The sequence below is a fragment of the Henckelia pumila genome, chromosome 1 (genome assembly GCF_033568475.1).
Source record: "Henckelia pumila isolate YLH828 chromosome 1, ASM3356847v2, whole genome shotgun sequence".
Classification (NCBI taxonomy): domain Eukaryota; kingdom Viridiplantae; phylum Streptophyta; class Magnoliopsida; order Lamiales; family Gesneriaceae; genus Henckelia; species Henckelia pumila.
In genome coordinates, this window is record NC_133120.1 from 141,038,252 (window position 1) to 141,060,612 (window position 22,361).

The window sequence follows — 22,361 nt, forward strand, 5'->3', positions numbered from 1 at the left end:
GCTCATACCACTTGACTTAGAGATCGAACATGTAGTAGCCCGTACCCTAATTGAGTAATTAAAGGATTAATGCTAATTAATTGAATTGGGTATTGGACGGATCGGAAGCTCCGAAGGCGCGATCGGAAGCTCCGAACAGGATCGGAAGCTCCGATGAGCGATCGGAGGCACCGATGTTATTACGTCAGGCATGACGTGTGGTTGGATCGGAAGCTCCGATCAGGACCGGAGGCTCCGATCACCCCTATCCGGAGTCAACAAGTGATATTTTGACACGTGGCAGATCAGGATCTTCGGAAGCTCCGATGGCAGGATCGGACGTTCCGATCGAGGTTTGGACGTTCCGATCAAGGATCGGAAGTTCCGATCGTTGTCTATAAATAGAAGGCCGAGACTTCACTTTCATTTGCCAATTCCGAGTTCTCCTTTCCTTTCTAGTCCTTTTGGAGCTGTTCTAGTCTTCTTAGGCTTGGTCCGGAGGTCGGCGAGGCGTTCGGTAGTCATAGCGGAGTTGTGCCCAAGTTCTGGAGGCATCGACATCAAAGGGCTAACGACGGACGAAGGTATAGCTTTTGCTTCCTATAAATATTTAGGAGTATGCAATAGCTTAGTTAAGGCTTTTAGAGCACTTTAATGATAGTAGTATCATTTGGCAGTGTAGAGCAGACTATAGGCGTGGACCTAGAGTTGGTAGAGCTTGCACTGTTTTGAGGTACGAAAGTACTGTTCGAGATATCCTGACTGAGTATGCATGTATTATGTGACTGCATGATTTATATGCCATGATATTATGCTGCATTAATTTGCATCTTGTTGTATCTCTTTCGAGATGTCTGTTAGTAGGGTTGTACCCTATCCTGTTAGTGGATGGACTTCCATCGATTTGGGTCCGGCGCATCCACGGTTATCTCGATATGGGAGCCACCTCCTGAAGCGACGGCACAGCGTGCTACATACCAGGGCCCGGTCTGTCTTGGAGGGATTTTCCTTGACACGTGGTTGTTCTGAGCAGATGGGATTTGACTTTGGGATATCACTAGATGGATAGATATAGTAGGTAGACGGATTTCTACCAGTCATGATTGGGAATATCATCTGACTTAATCAGAGATACGTTTGGGATTCCTTGTGATAGGATTATTCTAGGTTACTGAATTGTAATCTTATTTCTTGGTTATTGCTCAGTGATGATAGACTTCATTAGTGGTGGATTATATCAGGTGCTGAAGACTGTACTGAAGTGTTCGAGACAGGATGGAAACGTGACCTACGCTAGTGTTCTTTGGAAGATTTTCCAGAGTTGGGCTATCGGTGGGAGGTTACCTCAGTCTTGAGTTGTTTCACAGTCTTAGAAAGATATATAACTGCTAGGAGCATGTTCATAGATAGTTGGAATCTTTTGGGCTTGTTTTAAATGTCGGATTTGGCGATTCATGGTGTTCATTTTTAATGAACGAGACAGATGATAGTAGGTCCACAATGGTGTAGGGTTGGTACCAGTGACTACTTGTAACTGTTTTCGGACTCTGTCGAGAATAGATATGTCGAATCAGGTGTGATTCTTGTGATTCCATGTGGTTGGGATTAGCAGGTTTGTGGCATCAAGAACAGCGATATTGATCGAGTCATGTAAGTTTTAGTAATCAATGATCATCTGATTTGGGTAGATATTGTCAGGCCGAGCGTGAGCCACAGTATGGTTCTGGATATGTCCATGGGTTATATGGTATGGGATCCACCTCCTGATGCGACGGCCCAGCGTGATACATACCATGGCGCCTTGACTGAGCAGGATATTATTCCCAATATGACACACGGATATACATATGCATGCATCATGTTTGTATGTTACCTGTACTAGCGTATTGTGCTTAGAGCTCACATCCAGTGTTTTGTTGTTATTTGGACACCCCATTCGACAAGGCAGTTGCAGGTGCAGGTAATGTGCCCAGGGAGACTCAGAGTAGTCGGAGACCAGGAAGAGACAACATGACTTAGCTGTAGGAATTATTGATTTATTCGATTGAGTTTTATATCGAATTGTTTTGTTAGTCGGTTGTATTTTTCCAACTAGTATTTTATTTAAGATTTTGCAGCATCTTTTTGATTACTGTTTATTGTATTCTTAATTCATATTTAAACTCTGATTAGTAGTCGATCCGAGTTGGTTCACTACTATTTTACTGTCTATGATGATTCATTTAAGAATTGTTTGTCTAACCTTACACTTGTCCTCAAAATGTGTGTAGAAACAAACCTTGTTTTGAATTCTGAAAAATGTCATTTTATGGTTGGGCAAGGTATATTTTTGGTTCATGTTTTCTCTTCCAAGGGTATTGAGGTAGATAAAACTAAAATTGATATAATTCAATATTTAATTTATCCCACTTGTGTGCGAGAAGTGCGTTCTTTTCTTAGACATGCATGTTTTTATAGGAGGTACATTCAAGATTTCGCTAAAATTGCATCACCCATGTGCAAGCTGTTGCAAAAAGAAGTCACCTTTGAGTTTAATGATGCATGAAAAATTTCCTTTGACAAACTGAAAGACTAATTGAATTCTGCACCCATCATTCAACCACCTGACTGATGTGTGATGCCAATGATTATGCAGTGGGAGCAGTCTTGGGACATAGAGTTGGGAAAACATTGCATGCCATATACTATGCCTAGAGAATTTTGAATGATGCTCGGACAGCGAAATTATTCAACTACTAAAAAGGAGCTTTTAGCTGTTGTTTTTGCTTTGGAAAAATTTAGATGTTATTTACTTGGAACTAAAGTCATTGTTTGTTCTGACCATGCAACTCTTTGCTATTTGATGGAAAAGAAGGAGGCAAAACCAAGATTAATAAGATGGATACTGCTCCTGAGTGAATTTGAAGGTGTGTGCCTGAAAGCGTTGCGCAGACCAAGTCATAAGAAGGTGTGTGCCTGAAAATGAGGTAATTCCTGTTCTTACATTTTGTCATTCTTATGCATGTGGCGGTCACTTTGGAGCCAAGAGAACGGCAAGAAAGGTATTAGATTGTGGATTCTTTTGGTCATCCTTGTTTCGAGATGCTTATTATTTCTGTAAGTTGTACGCTCAATGCCAAAAGACAGGTAACATATCCCAACGCAAGGAGATGCCTCAACACCCCATACTTGTTTGCGAAATTTTTGATGTATGGGTCATCGATTTCATGGGACCTTTTCCTAGTTCTTTTAATTTGGATATATTTATATCTTTCTTGCTGTGGATTATGTCTCAAAGTGGGTAGAAGCTAAAGCCACCCGAATTGACGATTTGAAAGTGGTTGCAGATTTTGTCAAACATAATATTTTCTCAAAGTTTGGGATTCCAAGAGCAATCATAAGTGATAGAGGAACTAATTTTTGCAACCGGACTGTGGCAAGCTTATTGAAGAAATACCATGTAACACACAATTTTTCTACTGCATATCATCCGCAATCTAATGGCCAAGCAAAAATGTCAAATATGAAGATTCAATCTATTCTGGATAAGACAGTGAATCCAACTAGAAAAGACTGGAGCCTGAGATTGGATGATGCTTTGTGGGCCTATAGAACTGCGTACAAGACGACGATTGGTATCTCACCATACAGGTTAATTTGGGCGTGACATGACTAAGCGTTACTAAATTTTGGCGTCGTTACCGTGGAAACCTTGTCATCTTCCAATGGAGTTGGAGCACATAGCTTATTGGGCTATCAAGACTTTTAATATTAAGATGGACGAAAGTGGGGAGCATAGGAAGCTACAGTTGCAAGAGCTAGAGGAAATACGCAATGATGCATACGTCAGTTCAAAGATCTACAAAGAGAAGACGAAGGCATTTCATGATAAAATGATTTATATGAGGGAATTTGAATTTGGTCAGAAAGTTCTTCTCTATCATTCATGACTTTGATTATTCCCAGGTAAGTTGCGTTCGCGATGGATTGGGCCTTTTGTAATTACTAATGTTTTTTCCCATGGTTCAGTTGAGATTCAGAGCTTGGACACTTCAAATATATTCAAATTGAATGGACATGGACCGAAACATTATTACGAAGTAATCCAAGCAGATGAAGTCGAGGAGGTGCATGAGCTGGAACTCGAGGATCCACAAAGCATTGAGTGAACTGAAGCATGTACTCGGACCGACGACACTAAACAGAGGCGCTGCTTGGGAGGAAACCCAAGGGGAGTATTTTCTTTTCATCTTTATTATTTATTTTTGTTATGCATTTTTAATTACATTGGGGACAATGTAAGCTTTTAAGTATGGAGGAGAGGACTTAGCCAGTCAATTAGAGGATTTAGCCAGTTTTTGAAAAACAATTAGAGCTCATAGTTATTGATGAATATGACTATTGAAGTTCACTAGCCCATGATGATATCTAATTGATGACATGCATGCTTTTGAAAATAGATGATTTGCTAACCTTGGAACACTTTAATCTCCAATGCAAATTAGACTTTGATATGATTGTTAAATATTTTTTGAGCACTCATGGGTCATGGCTTGTGAAGTGTATACAACATAGTGAAAGTCGTGCGAGCCTTGTGATAGTCTTAGAAAGTGTGACATATCTTTTGAGCGTAATTGAGAAAAAAAAAAGGAAAATAAAGGAGTTAGTAAGGTGAGGGGAGGCATTGGAATGAGTATTGAAATAATAATCCCACCAGTTCCAAGAGATAAATATGGAGGAGAACGTATGGAGTTCAGGACAACGGGGTGCAAAAAAATCCGACAGTGTTAGAAAAAGGAGAGTTTCTCAATGGTATGACTTGATTTGTTTGTGCAACTTGAGATGTTTTGGGGTTTTGCATTGAATGGATCTGTGAAGCATGCATAAAAATTGTTAATGACCATACACACACAGGTTCACGGCTATATTTACAGTTAAAATGTTTGGGTTATTGAACTTGTTCCGTTGTTAGCATTTTAACGCCTTTCTTGATCATGCATTGAGTTAATTTCTGAGGCATGCATGTGTGAATCATGGTTAATTTCATTACGAAATATGAGCTTGGAACTTATTTTTAGTTTTGTGTTTCTCGAGGACGAGAAAAGTTTTAATTGTGGGGGAGTTTGAGATGTCTATATTTTTCTATATTTACTTGGATTAAATTGTGATGATTAGGTGCATTTTGAGCGATTAAATTGGTTTTATAGTCACTAATCATTAGTTTGTGATTTGATATAGGGAAGGAAGAGAATGGAGCAAAATAAGGAAAATTTTGAGAAAAATGCACAGACCTCGTGCACCTTTTGTAGTAAGGTCCGTACATCTTGAAGAAAGAAGAATTCTTCCTAGTTTAATACACAGACCCCGTGCATGTTTTGGAAGAAGGTCCGTGCATGTGTTTCGTCGAAAACGTTGAGGCAGAGTGCACCCAGAGGTGGGCACGGACCTCTGTCCAGGGTTTGTGCATGCCGCAAAAAAAAAATTTTGCGCAGAATTTGAAAATTTCGAGACTCTTTAATTTTGGGAGATATTTAACACTAATAGGAGACGAAAAATAGAAGTTTGGACGACAGAGAGACAAGAACACATCTTGGCGGTTAGGTTTTTTTCTTTGTTCTTAGATTTAATTTTTTTATTCATCAATTTTTCTAGAGATTTCATGAACTTTAGTGGATAAGTTTTAATACTTGGTTGAGGAAGAGGATACCTTGAATTTTTATTTTCTCGTGAGATTTTAATTTTCATTGTTTGATTTTTTTTTATTTGCAAGAGTTGTTCAAATTTATTTGTTATGCTTGTGTGTTTGATTATTATCTTGATCACCTAATGAGTTTTCATACAATCTAAAGCTAAATTAGATATCAAATCCATAATTATTTGATCCCTCTAATTTGTGAAGCAACTATGATTAATAATTTCTGCTTTTGAATTTATTAATTTGTAGGAACAACAATCGACTAGATTAAATATAACTTCTTGTGTTTATGTTATCTAGATTCATCAATCTCACTAGTTTGAATGCTACCTTGGATTTAAATCTTGATCGCTTGTATCTTGGTTGATTTATTGGTAAGGGTTAATTTAGAATGCTTGTGTCTAATTAAATAAGATGAAGGTGAGATAGAAATTAAATTTTCAATGATGAATATTCAAATGTGAATTAATTATTTTTAGAGGATTGATGATCGAGTGAATAACTTCAAGGGCGTAATCGATCGATACCAAGGCTTGTTTAATTAATTGTTTCACTATAAGTTTAATCTTGCATGCTAGTTATAAAAATATAATTCAATTTGATTTTAATTTTTAGAAGTTAATTTTAAATTCAAAAACCCCCTTTTATTTACTTTCAGTAGTTTTAAGAACACAATAAATTTTACTTTTCTAGTGGAAACGATCCCTACTCTCGCTACTACAAATTTAATTGTCTGAGTTGAGTTGGGTTAATTTGGGCATGACACGACTAAGCGTTACCATCAACCCGGTATATTGGACCATTCGAGATATTGGAAAAGGTAGGAGACATGGAAAATCACTTGGCTTTACCGCCATATATATCTATTATCCATAATGTATTCTTCGTGTCATTGATTCGGAAATATATAGCTGACGATTCGCATGTGATATATCCAAATGACGTGCAGCTTGAACCTGATCTGTCAACGACCACTCCATATTCTTGACAGAAAAGATAAGGTCCTCAGAAACAAGCGTATACCATTGGTCATGGTACAGTGGCAACGTCGAGGTGTTGAAGAGGCAACTTGAGAACTTGAGAGCTGGATGCGAACGAAATATCCTCAATTGTTTGCTGCATATTCTATCGATATGTATGGAACGTATAGTATCTTTTGATGAATAAACATGAGTTCTCTTGTTTTCTCTTATTTATTACCCAAACTTAAATTTCGAGGACGAAATTTCTTAATTTTTGGAGAATGTAGTAACCCATACCCTATTTTAAGTTATAAACATGATTAAGGGTTACTAACTCAATAAACAAGGGATTAACAAGAATTATGAGAACAAAATTTATAAATTGATCTTTGGATAAGGACCGAACCGAGTTCAGAAGATCCAAACTCCATACACTTTGGAAGCAGCGATGTCAGCATGGTCAACTTTGGAAACAGGAGAGCAGTTCGGAAGGTCCGAATTAAGGATCGGAACGTACAAACTCCTGCAACCAATTTTCCATGAGTAGTCACGAGGTGAACTGACACGTGGTTCCATCCAGACCTTCCGAAATGACAGATCGGAGCATCCGATGACATGGAATGATGACTAAGCAATAAAACTGTATGCGTGTGAATGCATGAGCGTTCGGAACCTTCGAAGTTCTGATCGGAATGTCCAAACTCTGTAGTTCTGAAATGTGGCGAGCATGCAGAGTTTGGAAGGTTTGAACCCTGGTTCGGAACTACTGATCTTTGTCTATAAATAGGGGACTTCAAACGACATTTTAGACACAAATTCTACAAATCTCTTTTTCTAATTCATTCTATAATTGATTTCCCAACGATATAAGTGAGGTGATTCTGAAATAACATCCAATTGAGAGTAGAAACTCGAAAATCGACATCGGTGGGATAACGACAGACTAAGGTATGGTCCGAGAATCCTATTTAAATTATAGGAGTATATGTTAGCTTAGTTAAGACTTGTAGAATATTCGTAGTGATACAATGAATATTTGACTGTAGGCTCGGAACCAAGACTCTGTTAGGATTGATCTACTACTACAAGAACGTAAGTACTGACTGAGATTGTCAAATATGCACGCTTATATGTTGCATTTATGTGCCATGATATATGTTTACGATTTTATATACATCCTGCATGTTCACATATACGTTGAGTCATATCTCCTTCGAGATAACCTTTTTCATGGGCCCCTCAGCCTTACACCTGATTATATTTTCTTACAACGGGAGTTACCGCACGGATCGGAGACTAATACTACGGTGATCTAGACGAGTGTGTGACCTACCCAGTGGTTGGAGTCCAAGATGGTGCTACATACTCATTGGTGCCTAGTCTGAGCAGAACTTGGTAGTTGACCAGTCACCCCAGTCATCTCATGTTGCATGCATCATATTAAATTTTGTATACTCATATTTACGTATTGGCCGTTAGTCGCTCACTTCCTAGGTATTTTCTTGGACACCCAATTTTACGGGGCAGGTCTCAGGTTGGACGGAGCTGGTGGATCAAAGCAGGATTAGTTGCAGGTTCTAGAGATGCCATGAGTTACTTGCTATAGTAATTTTTCAGTTGTTTATATTCCAAAATTCGTTTATTTAACCATACCGATTAAAATATCAAATCTAATAATAAACTTAAATTAGTAACACTTAACCATGCGGACCCAAAATCGCATCAAAGATCAACTAAGTTCCTTGTCAAAGATCCACAATAATTTTTCCTAGAGGTTAGAACAACAAACACAAGAAAAAATCTTTATCAACTTACATATCCCATACCACAAAGGCATGAGAGAGAACAATCAACAATCATACTACATTACTTATGATGCAAGTACATTCTCAAAAAAATTATAATCCTAGCCATAATGCCCAAAGGTAAAATCTCACCAAAAAATTTTATGCCAACATGAGACCTTTTGACCAAAACAATAGCATCCAAATAAAATTGACTTAAATCTCAAAACAGGTCACTCATTTCAATAAAACAAATGCTCGAATTATCCTAAATAGGAAAAAAAAACAATCTCAATCAATACTTTTGAACAATAAATCACTCCTTCCCGAAGATAATCTTAATCGGATCAAATCCAACACAGTCACAAATCCAGAAATTCATTCGCACAACAAGACATATTTTCTTTTAAATCATGCATAGTCATAAATGCAAACAAAATCACAACTTTAACTTTAAAACATAAACCTTACAGTCATGGAGGCAGGAGCATTCGAGTCCTTGGCGAGATTGCAAGCATGAACTGGCTCACAGAACCAAAATCTTTGATACCAACTGTGACATCCCATATTTTTAGACATTTTCAAGAATTAAGATGCGGAAAAATGTGGGGAAAATTTTCTAATAAAGCAGTGCAGGGCATACATCGCGTTTGCAAGTTTAATAAATCATGCTTGAAATTAAAATCTATGTAAATAACACTACAAAATTCTCATGACTCTAACGTGCATAAAAGATTTGAAACAAAAGATGCAACCCTACAATCAACACCGGTTCTTATAGGAGCACGCCAAAACTACTACTTATTTATCAAACCTGAACCGAAAATTAAAATCTAAGGAAAGCAGACGAAACATGAGTTTCAATAAAATAAACTTAGCGCGGAAAATACTTTTTAAAACATTCTTGAAACCAAGTATAAAGCTATCATAATGAAATAAACAACATAAAAGGTTAAAAACTTAAAATCATTAGAACCAATTGTCACGAGACCGTCATTGAAAATACTTAAATCTAAACTTTTCTTTACCACTGACTCTTAACGATCGTGCATCAAAATAATGTAATAACAAAAGAACAATAAACATATGCAAAACTTCTCTCATTAAAACGCCAGAGATTCGAACAGTCGTGTCATGCAATGTCTTCGCCTCTTGGACTCTCCAGTCTTTCTACCAAAGCTTTTAATTCCTTTACTTCTCAATTTCAACTGCACCAATAAAGTATAGTGAGTCTAAAAACTCAACAAGAATTATTAATATACAAAATAAATACATAATAAAAAAATCATCGTGTCGTGGATGTGCAAAACTTAATCATAAACATCATGCATAAAACATATGTAATAAAATTCTTTATTTTGGGTGATGAGATACATGCAATTGTGGCAATCACCAGAATGAGCACATTGGGTTCCCGTGATCACTGTCGTTGTACAACAATAATATAGCATATTGGCCTTGGCCACTAAAAAATTTATTCTTTGGAAAGGTTCTCCCCGAAGACCATCCCAGGGCGCTAGTCTTGTATTTCCATCTCGTGAGCACATCATTTAGAAACACCCTCCCCGGAGCTCATCCCGAGGAACCAATCCCGTATTGCTACCACAAGCACACATACACATCAAATATTTTCATGCATCATCATTCATAAAATTTGTCAACATCTTCATAAATTCATCATAAAGCTTTCTCATAAATTCATCATTCTCATCATAAAACATTTTCATTATAAAACTTTTTATCGTTCATGAAAAATACTTAAAAAATATCTTAAAATCATCATGTCATCATAAACCTTGAAAATAACTTGAAACTTAACATGGCTTGCTCTTTGAATTCTTTTGTTCTTGAAAATCATGCATGCTAAAAAAAATAAAGATAAACACGTCCATTAAAATTTCATAACATTCATGTTTTTCATAAGGAACATAGCTTTCGTGATAACATACTTGCGTATAATGCATTACATAACTAAAACGATCCACGTGAGTTGTTCATTCCATTCTTGACATAAAAACTTTAAACTTGCTGGAAAGGAACTCTTAAAAATACTTAAAACACCTGAAAAGATCATAAACATGAACTTAGAATCTCGAACACATAAAAACATATTACTGGGAAAGAACCCTGGGGCGCCCGAAACCGGAGCCACTGTGCCTGGGCAGGGTGCAGAAACTCGGTTCAACATATTTTGGCTCCCTTTCAATTCATAATCAAACCTACTCACCCACCCATTGAAGCTTGTGATATAACACATGAAAAACTTCAAAAACTCGAAAAATATTCACCAAAAACATCCATCTTCAAAATATTTGCATCAAAATTTTTCATTCAAAATACACACACCAAAAGTCTCAGATTCAAACATCTTTTCTCATAAAATCTCAAAACTTTTTAACATCTTTCTCAAAAATATTTATACCAAAACATCAAGAACGATTCTTGTTTCATAGTTCTACATAATGCTCTTCTAAATCTCTAAAACTCAATACAACATATATTACATACACATAAACATATATGTTTTTAAATCAAAATACATATATTATCAATTGATGGTTTTTAAAGCATTTAAAAATTTCCTTTATTCGTTGGTAGGGAGAAATCCGGACTATTGGATGCGATCTATCCTTCGCATGAATGATCGAACGAGAAATATCTACGCTTGGAGTGTGCAGATTTTTGAAAGAGTTAGAGGAGAAGGTGAAAGGCGGCGTTTGACGTGAGAAGAGTGGGGGAGAGGAGAAAAAGTTTTGACATGAAGAAAAACTTTTTCTAATAAGCCGAAAGCTGGCCCGTTGACTTAAAAATACTTTATTTTAAATTTTTCCCTTCTAACTTTAAAATAAAATTCCACATAAAAATTTTAACATAAAATCTGCAAAACCAACACATTTTAATTTAAATTTACTTATCCTTATTTGTAGGCTAGTCTCGACTCCCTTCGTTATCGGAATTAAACCATACCTGAAAAATATCAAAAACTAACTTTTGCAATCGTTAAACATCAAATATTTTATATAAGGTGAATCACAAATATAGAAGATTTTCTTCGGTGATCGATTGGAGGAGGCAACATGATGAATCACCATTAAACAAGAACATTATTTATATCCGGAACGAGATCATTGAACAGTTAGGGTCTTGGGATGTGGTGGTGCTTTGTTTAGAGACATAATACGAATAGGAGGGTGGTCTCAAGCGCCCATACAAATTTTTCTTAGAAGCTCGGGGTCGGTGGAATTGGAAACCTATCATTTGGAAGTCTTGCATACTACCAAAACATCGTATCATGATTTGGTTGCTAGCACATGGGATGCTCCTAACGAAAGACCGACATGGACATGTGGAGGACAAAAGGTGTTGTTTTTGCAATACCTATGAGGAATCAGTGCAGCACTTGTTTTTAAATTGTGTGCATACGTTGCATGTTTCGGATAGGATCCGGGATTGGCTTGACATGAGGAAGAATATGAGGTCCATTCACGCCATTGGGAGAGCTTTTAGGGGGGTCAACCGTGGAAAGAGAACATTAGCCTCTATGAGGATGTGTGCACTTGCTGCAACTGTTTACCAACTTTGGAATTCTAGGAACAGGGTTATCTTTGAAGGAGAAGCTTTAGATGTTGAAGATGCTACTAGAAAAATTAAGTTTTTGGTCCTACGGTGTTTGCCCTTATCATGTAATATTTTCCTATGATTTAAGTCTAGTGGTGTGATGGTGTAAGTTGTAATCACCTGGGGATACCCAGTGTATTTGTTAATATCACATAAAATCATTTAATTAAACATAACTTTTAAATCATAAATAAATAAAATAAAATAACTTAAAATTCATTTAAAATTTCTTTAATACTCATGAGTTGATTTATGGGTTTTTTAGGCATTACATTAAACCAAAATAAACAAAATGGAAAGAACCTTCTCCTAATGATCATTGGCACCGACCCTAAACCCTGCCTAGAGGCTCCTACCTTTTCCACCCTAAGACTCGTTCCATCAAATTAGGTGTCCAAAACAACACCAAGGACATGGGAGACTAACACCTAGTACATAAATATAAGTATACATATATGAAAGTACAAAAGTATGATTATACACATGTCATGAATTCTAATGCAAATGAAGGGTGCTGGGAACCTATCACGGTAGAATTTCTTGCTCAAACATTAGGCGTCATGGTATGTAGCACACTGGGTCATCAAATCAAGAGGTACTCCCATACCATAAGAATAAGTGGATAAAAGTAACATGACCCGAATCCACAGAATCCATCAACAAATAACACGGGGCTGAGCAACCCCTCTACTGGTAACATCAAGAAATAGGCTCGACATGATAATGCATGTAGCAATAATAACCGTGGAATAAAAAATGCACATAAGTCATGTCATATAAACCATGCAAAAATAAAACATAAATAATCAACCCGGATATCTCTAATTGTACGTTCGTACCTATATTAAGCAACTCAAGAAACCTAGCAACACTGGCTCTCTAGTCCAAGCCTATAAGCAGATAATCATCATATCACTTATTGTATACTAAAAGACTTAACTAGACTAATAGCTACTCACAGAAGCTAATCAGAGTCTAGAATTATACCTGCATCCGTTGTTAGCCCTTTGATGCAATGGCCTCAAAACCTAAGCACAACTTCACTATGATCCCCGTAGAGCTTTGCTATCATCCCGCATTTGAACCGACACCTAGAACTATTACAATCGAGCTATAATTTGAGAGAGAAAAGTGAGGAAGGTGTTAGAAAATGGCTGCCTATAGCCCTTATTTATAGGCAATGATTGGACTTTCCGATCCGTCGATCGGACAATCTGAACATCTGATATCTATCCACTGAACGTGTGTCCTTGATTGGACAACACACTGCTGTCGACAGATTTTGGAGCTTCCGATCTATATCCAATAAAATCACCAATCAGAAAGCCCATACTTTCTTATTCATAGGCAATCAGACCTTCTGATCTAGAGTTCGGAGCTTCCGAACTCACCCTCTGCCTCCGAAGTACAACTCTGCTTCCGAACTGCTCTTTGGAGCTTTCGAACTGTCCCAACACTTGAAACGCTTGAAACCCTTTTCGAGCATCTTGAATCCGATTTTCAGCTCCTTAAACCCAATTGGAAATCCCTCAATCATATTTTGACCAATTAAACATGTTTAGGAAGTATGATTAACTTAAATAAGAATCGGGATACTACATTCTCCCCAACTTAGGAGATTTCGTCCTCGAAATCCAGACTAGGATAATCAAAAAAAGATAACACTGGAAACAAGTTCTCAATATAATCGGTTACCAAATACATTAAAATCGCAAAGTAAATTACAATCAAAACAAAACTAGGTGTTCCGAACGCATACAAATCTCTAACTACCAAGTCGTCTTTTCAGTGCCTTGATGCTGCCACTAGACCATGAGTAGAGAATTGCGCTTATTCCGAAGCACCTTTTCTTTCTTGTCAAGAATCCTGAGCGGTCTCTCCATGGACGAAAAATCAGGTTCTAGTTGAAGCTATGTCAGATGCAGAATGTGCGACTCATGTTCAATATATTGACGAAGTAGCGATACGTGGAACACATTGTGAATGCTAGAGAGATATAGTTGTAATGCCAAATGGTAAGCCATATCTCCAACCTTCTCTAGTATCTCAAACGGACCAACAAATCTAGGCGGTAACTTGCCCTTCAGACCAAATCTCATCACCTTTCGGAAAGGTGATACTCGTAGTAAAACATGTTCTCCTGCCTCAAAATGAAATGACATGGGCTTGGTGTTGGCATAACTACCCGGTCTATCCTGCGCGGTCCTAATCCTTTTCTTGATCAAATCAACTTTTTCCATGATCTTCTAGATCAACTCTGGACGTTCAACCTGTCATTCCCCTACCTCATCCAAAAATAAGGGTGTCCGACAATGGCAACCATATAGAGCCTCAAAAGGTGCCTTGCCAATATTGCGGTCATAGATATTGTTGTATGCAAACTCTATCATCGACAAGTGATCCTGCCAAGATAACCCAAAAACCATCACTAAACTCCTCAGCATATACTCTAATGTCTGAATAGTCCTCTCGAACTGATCATCAGTCTCTGGGTGATATGCAGTATTCAAACTCAAAGTAGTGTCCAAGGCTCACTAAAAGTTACTCCTAAATCGTAAGGTGAACCTCGGATATCTATCACCGACTATGCTCAAAGGGACTCCATGAAATCGTATGTTCTCCTGAATTTACAACCTCGCCATGGATCGAAATTGAACTCGCAGTTATACGAAAGAATGTGTGCATATTTGGACAACCTGTCCACAACCACCAAAATAGCATCACAATGCCTGAAGGGCATCGGTAAGTGGGTGAAAAAATACATCGTCACATGCTCCCACATCCATTCTGGAATCTTATCAATGCTCTGCCTTGACCTTCTGACAAAAAAGACATCAGGAAACAAACTGGTAAATGCTATGCTTCATACCTTTCAACCATAACCTTGTACGTAGATCCTTGTACATATTTGCATGTCTGGTGCACGGTGATCTACTACAATGGGCCATGGACAAAATCTCATTTCTCAAGGTCAAATTTTCAGGTACAACAACTCTATTGAACAAACACAACAATCCGTCTGTTTGAAAATGGAAACCAGATGTGTTGTCTTACTGAGCAAGCCTGACTAGCTTCTGCTTCTTCAAATTTGAAGAATTTTCCTGATAGGGCAAAAAATGTTGGCTCAGCTAACACTGAAAATACTCGGATCCCCTGCAGTCATTTCTTGTGTCTGAACATGAAACCCAAAGAAAAACATTCGTGGACTGCACTGGATACTGCACTAGTGCGAATAACACTAATACTCACTTTATGGCTAAGTGCGTCTGAAACTGGATTCGCAGAACTTGGATTGTACTTGATCTCACAATTATAATCTTTGAGAAGATCCATCCAACGACGCTGTCGTATGTTCATCTCAGCCTGAGTGAATAAATACTTCAAGCTCTTGTGGTCCGAAAAATCTTGAAAAGCTCACCATACAGATAATGACGTAAAATCTTCAGTTCAAACACGATCGCCGCCAACTATAGATCGTGCACTGGGTAGTTCCCTTCATGGGTCTTCAACAATCGAGAGGCATAGCAATAACATGCCCGTTTTGTGTTGACAAACATCCTAGACCTTGGAGAGATGCATCTATATAAACCACATAGCCTCCGGATCCAGATGGTAAAGCAATAACAGGCACAGTAGTTAGTTGACTCCTCAACTCATTGAAACTATGCTCACAGTTGGCTGACCAGACAAAAGGAACATCCTTCCTCATCAACTGCGTCAGTGGCCTAGCAATCTGTGAGAAATTATTGATGAATCGTCGATAGTACCCTTCTAAACCCAAGAAGCTACAAATTTCTGAAGTTGTTGTCGGACGTGACAAGTTCAATATTGTTTCAGTCTTACATGGGTCCACTGAAACACCATCCCGAGAAATGACGTGACCAAGGAACACAACCCGGTCAATCCAAAACTCACACTTACTGAACTTGGCATATAACTGCTTCTCATGGATAATATAAAGTACAAGCCTCAAGTGTTGCACATGTTCATCAACAATACGCGAATAGATCAAAATATTGTCAATAAAAACCACGACGAACTTGTCCAAATAACTGTGGAAGTCCCTTTTCATTAAATCCATGAACACTGCAGGTGCGTTCATCTTTCCAAAAGGCATCACTAAAAACTAGCGATGTCAAAACAGGTCGGCCCAACTTTTAGGCGGGTTGCAAAAACACTAGCCCAACCCACCTATTTTAAGTGGCGGGTCAGGCCAACCCAACAGTCTTACGTGTAATTTGACGAGTTTTGGTGGGCCAACCCGCAACCACGATTAGGCGAGGCGGGGAGGCCCACCTTTTAGGTGGGTTGGAAAAATTCCAATCCAACCCACCTATTTTGTATGGTGGATGAGCAGAAACACAATTTTTGAAACATCTGCATCTCGAAATCACAACTGATGGTAACCTAACCTCAAGTCAATCATGGAATACAAGGAGGTACCATGAAGTTGGTCGAACAAATCATCAATGCGCGACAAAGGATACTTGTTGTTGATCATCGTTTGGTTCAACTGTCTGTAGTCAATACAGAGATGCATAGAACAATCTTTCTTCTTGACGAAAAGTACTAGTGCTTCCCAAGGTGAAATGCTCGATCGGATATATCCCTTATCCAACAATTCCTTCAACTACTGCTGCAACTCCATCATCTCTACTACTGCCAGACGATAAGGTTCATGATAAATTGGTGTCGTCCTTGGCACAAGTTAGATCTCGAACTAGAGAGAACCCTAGAATCTCATCCCGAAAAACATCTGGGTACTCACAAACAACTGGAAACTCCTCAATAGCCCAGATCCATGTGGACCTATCAACCGCAAAGATAAGGTAGCCTTCCCCACATGCATACAAAGCCTTACAAGCCTTTGGAGCTGATACCAGATGCATAGAGTGTCGCGCTCCCTAAACATATAAAAACCAACTTTCGCCCTCTACCGGACGAAACTGAACAATCTTTTGATAAAAATCCACAGTAGCTCGATAGGAAGTAAAAACATCAGTGCACAAGATACAGTCAAAATCTTTCATCAGGAATATCATAAGATTTGCTGATAACTCAGAGCCATCAAATTCTAAAGAGCAACCCAAGACTAAATGCTTGACCAAAGTTGAATGACCAGTCGAGGTAGACACAGATAACACTATGTCTAGGGATATATACGAAAATCTATGGTTATTAGTAAAACGTGCCAAAATGAATGAATGCGATGCACCATATATGAGAATGAAAGTAAGAATTCCGCAAAAAATAAATGTAACTGCAACCTCCTCATTCTCATTCTAAACCTGATCTTGGATCAGGGCAAAAACTTGTCCAGGTATACGCGGTCTTTGGTTGGTGCTCCCAACCGACTGTCCAGATGGCCTCTGAAGTATAGATGCCTGAGAACTAGAGACAGATGTTGATCCTCCAACATACTGAGGACAATATCTCTTCTTGTGGCCCATCTTGCCACAAAGGAAACAAGCACCTCCCACTCCACGACACTTCTCGGATGGATGAAGACCACCACAGTTCTCACACTGTCCCTTCTTCTTCCCAATGTGTAACACATTGCCACCGAAAACTGAACCTGAACCTGAAGAATATGACACACCAGGATTCTTGAAAGACTATGGTTTAGACCCAAAGAGTTACCTGGTCAGAAGGAGGTGATATTTTTTTAAGTTTGATATTGTTCTCTTCCAGTCGACAACAGTCCACCAACACTTCATACGATGTCGGATCATCGCAGATAGCCACTCAGTCATGAATCTCTAGGTTGAGGCCCTGCAAAGAATGGCCATACTTGGCCTTGGATCAAGTAGCAATGTACGGGAAATATGGTAAAAAATCAAATAACTTCTGATGTACTCGTCTATTGACATGTTGCCATGTCTCAAGTTCATCATCATGTTCGTCTTTGCCTGACGGAGTGATGGAGGAAAGTTGTGAGACCTCGGTTCTAATCATCTAATGTTGAGATAAAGTAAACCATCATCAACAATAATTCAAAAGTCAAGGCAAAACAAAATTTTTTTTTTAAAAAGGCTGCGCTCGATCGCATGTACTCGTGCGATCGATCACACCATCCATGCCTCAAGTACTGCCGGAGAAATCTCAAGTGTTGCGCTCGATCCTACGAACTCGTGAGATCGAGCGCACCATTTTTGCAAATCTATTGCCTCAACAAATTTAAGGGCCGCACTCGATCCTACGAACTCGTGCGATCGAGCGCGCCCTGTGCCCAGAAAAACACCAGAAAAAAGGCAGGCTTTCTTCAATCTAAAACACCATTCAAACTTCAATCTAAAACATGCATCAACACATCCAACATGCATATTACATTACAAGATAGTTCTAAAGTTATACAATCCACCAACTAATAGAACATGCATTCGATTCTTAGTTTACAATCCAAAATACATCACAAAGTTTGAATTATAGTTTCAACTCCTAAACCAAGGGCCTCACTTCTATCCTCTCGATCACCTATCCATGAGTTCTCTGGCTCGTTCCTGCCCCACCTGTTTCCAAGTACATACAAACAAAGACAACAGCCGGATAATCCGGTGAGAATAATATTCCCAGTAAAATAGACTAGCATACAATATCACATAATATATCAAAACATGATATATATAATCAAATTCCACATAATCCTCAAGTTATTCATTCAATTGTGGAATTAAAATGATATGCATGACTTTAAAACTTTTCGATTATCAGACTCAGATAATCAAAATGAATTCTTCTTTCTTTATTTCTTCGCTTTGGGATCTCGAGGTTATGATATCCAACAATCACACCGAACTCCCCTTTAGAGGTGGACGAGGTATATTTTAATCCTCTAGACTCCATAGCATTATAGAGAGTTGATCGACACTTGTAGTAATTCGCCTACCAAGGCCACTCAGCTATAATCTCCAGATCGTCTAATTCAAAATGAATAATTATTCGGCCCAATATGAATGCATATGTATTCTCATGCACTCAAATATCATTTCAATCATATATCAAGTAAGCATTTAAACATGCAATATATAATTTCTTCTAGGACATTCGAATCAATCCGGATTCGAGTTAATTATCCTATTTCATTCCAAGGTCATCTTATACCTTCTTGTCGTTTCACAATCTTCAATCTGTAAAACAACAAATCTCCATTCAATATCTATTCAAGTTCTTCGATCGATAAGTAAGAAAATCGATACTATATCGGCTCAAATCTTCCAAACTGGTCAAAGCTGCACTCTCACAACTCCACTGACTTCGATTCAATCTAAAATAAGAAGTCACAAGATCAATATTGGTATTCAAAACCTAATTGAAAGCTCGGTATGATCACATTCAAACGATATTCCCAAATTTGAACTGACCGCATAATGGTTATATTCTTACAAATCGGAAATGCATACATCATAATATCAATCAAATAAACTCATTCCAATCCACAAACATCCATTCCAATTCAAAACCAACATATCTCAAAATCCATCTTTTTGAAAATCAATAGAAAATTCATATCAAAACCAATCGACGCTCTATTTCAATTCCGTCTGAGAATAAACGATAAGAATAATCTCAAGAACATCATACCCAAAAAGAATCAAATTCCAACTACCTCCGAAAAATAAAAAATATCTGATCAGAGAGAAACTTACGATAGAACGAAGTTCTCGTTGTTGTGATTGTTAATCTGCCTTCAGAAATATATTACAACGGACGGATCGACCGGAAACTCAAATCAAAAAGCTTGAATCACATTTAGAGCTTCTTCAATGGTGGAACACGTTGGGGAGGGAGATGGAAGAGATAAGAAAGACTAAGTCAAACTTCCAAATATATAACAAAACTCCTTTTTGCATTTTAGTCTCTGAAATTTCCAAAAATTGCAAAATAGTCCCTGATCAATAAAAATTTGGCTCTCGAATTTTGAAATAACTGATTATCTCAAATAAAGTCAATTAAGATAAAAACGGGGAGTTACAATTCTCCCCCTCTAAGAATAGATTTCGTCCTCAAAATCAATAATCTCAACTCATAAGATAGAGAAATAAGAATTCAAGAGCATAATTAAGGACTCACGTCAAGCGAATAAGTCTGGAAATCTCTGTCTCATATCAGATTCTGTCTCCCAAGTCGCTTCTTCGACTCCGTGATGACTCCACTGAACTTTCACCAAAGAATCAATTTGGTTTTAAGTTGTTTCTCCTTTCTGTCAAGGATCTGAATCGGTCTCTCGAAGTAGCTCAGAGTTTCATCAAGTTTGACTTCGTCAGGCTAAAGAACATGAGAATGATTTGGGTGATACTTTCTCAACATCGAGACATGAAATACGTCGTGAATCCCAGATAAAGAAGGAGGATGTGCTAATCTGTAGGCTAGATCACCTATCATCTGTAAAATCTCACACAGACCGATGAATATCGGTGACAACTTCCCTCTCTTCCCAAATCTAACAGTACCTCTAAACGAAGAAATCTTCAAGAATACATGGTCTCCCTGATCGAAAGATAGAGGTCTGCGATGGATATTCGCATACTTCGCTTTTTGGTTCTGAGCAGTCTTCATTCTCAATTGAATAATCTTCACCTGCTCAGCAATATCACGAATCATATCTGGTCCCAAGTCTGGGGACTCAGACATCTCATCCCAGTACAGAGGAGATTTGCACTTCTTTCCGTACAACGCTTCGAATGGTGCCATTCCTATACTCATCTGGAAGCTGTTGTTGTACGAAAACTCAATGAGAGGCAAAGAATCCTGCCAACTAATGCCAAAATCAAGCACTACTGCTCTTAGCATATCCTCCAGAGTCTGAATCGTCCGCTCCGATTGACCTTTGGTCTGAGGATGGTATGTTGTACTCAAGTGCAAACAAGTACCAAGAGCCTCATGCAGACTATTCTAGAAATGAGAAGTAAACCGAGGATCTCGGTCTGAAACAATCGATCTCGGCACACCGTGAAATCTAACAATCTCTCTGACATACAACTCGGCCATCCGATCGTGACGATATGTCATCCATAGACTTCGTCAAACGGTCAATCACTACCCAAATGGCATCACATCCTCGAATAGAATGGGGTAGTTTTGTGACGAAATCCATCGAGATATGATCCCACTTCCATTCTGGAATAGATAAACTGTGCAGAAGACCACCCGGCCTCTTTCTCTTGGCTTTCACCTGCTGGCAGTTCAAACAACGGGATACAAACCTTGCAACATCACTCTTCATCTTCTTCCACAAAAACTGACTCTTCAGGTCTTTATACATCTTTCGAACTCCAGGATGAACACTAAACCGACTGCAATGTGCCTCTCGCAGAATAAGCTGTCTCAACTCAGAAATATCAGGCACAACAAAACTGTTATTCACAAATAAAACATCATCCCTGACCTGAAACTCAGACTGGTGTCTAGATCTCACCTTCTCTATCGAATGCTGAATACTCTCATCGGATTTCTGTGCTTCTCTAATCCACACAAACAACTCTGGCTCGGCCTGAATAGCACAAACTCTGATAGGATTCCTATCTGAATAAAACTCCAATCCAGAATTGCAACAGTCGTCAATCAAAGAGACACACCGATGGTCGAAAGAGATAAAGAACAAAGCTTGCGACACGAAGAATCAGCAGCCGCATTCGACTTTCCCGGGTAATACTTAATCTCACAGTCAAAGTCCTTCAATAAATCTAGCCATCTCCTGTGTCTCATATTCAACTCAAACTATGAAAACAAATAGTTAAGACTCTTATGATCCAAAAAGATCTCAAAAGACTCATCGTATAGATAGTGACGCCAGATCTTCAAGGAAAAAGCAATAGCAGCGAGTTCAAGATCATGAACTGGATAGCGAGTCTCATGCGGTTTTAACTGTCTTGATGCATAAGTTATCACGTGTTTCCTCTGCATAAGTACACAACCAAGACCTGAATGATGTTGGAAAACTGGCGTTCAGATCAATCACGATTGATACCCGGTGCAGCGGAAGTTTAAAAATTTTATTATGGAACAATTCCATAGTGTGGGTATCAACCGTTTAACGATTAAATTATAAGTGTGTGTAAAATTAAATAACAATTATTAAATTTTACCTTCAATCTCGAATCGAGATTCTGGACACCAACAGATTTAATCTGCTCTTGTTGTCTCTCCCTGGAACTGATGAATATTCTGTCCTTCAATCAGGTCCACGAATGGAGGTTTAATCCCTCTGATAGATTGCACTAGAAAATCTATCAGAAGTTTTCTACGAAGAGAATAAACGAATTTGATTCGCTATTCCAGACTGCAATTCAAAATCACAGACCGGAATTTCTCACGCAGAGAAGGGAGGGGGCGGCCGAATTTCTT

General features: G+C 38.3%; 1 protein-coding gene across 1 annotated transcript; it reads right to left on the reverse strand.

Annotated features, from left to right (window-relative positions):
• Positions 1-13,822: 13,822 nt before the first annotated feature.
• Positions 13,823-16,134, reverse strand: LOC140874127 (uncharacterized). Its single transcript, XM_073277406.1, has 5 exons — positions 15,939-16,134; positions 15,267-15,421; positions 15,072-15,170; positions 14,303-14,419; positions 13,823-13,927 (listed from the first exon to the last, which is right to left on the reverse strand). Exons 1-5 carry the CDS (start codon positions 16,132-16,134, stop codon positions 13,823-13,825), a joined length of 672 nt encoding a protein of 223 aa, XP_073133507.1.
• Between the last annotated feature and the right edge of the window lie 6,227 nt (positions 16,135-22,361).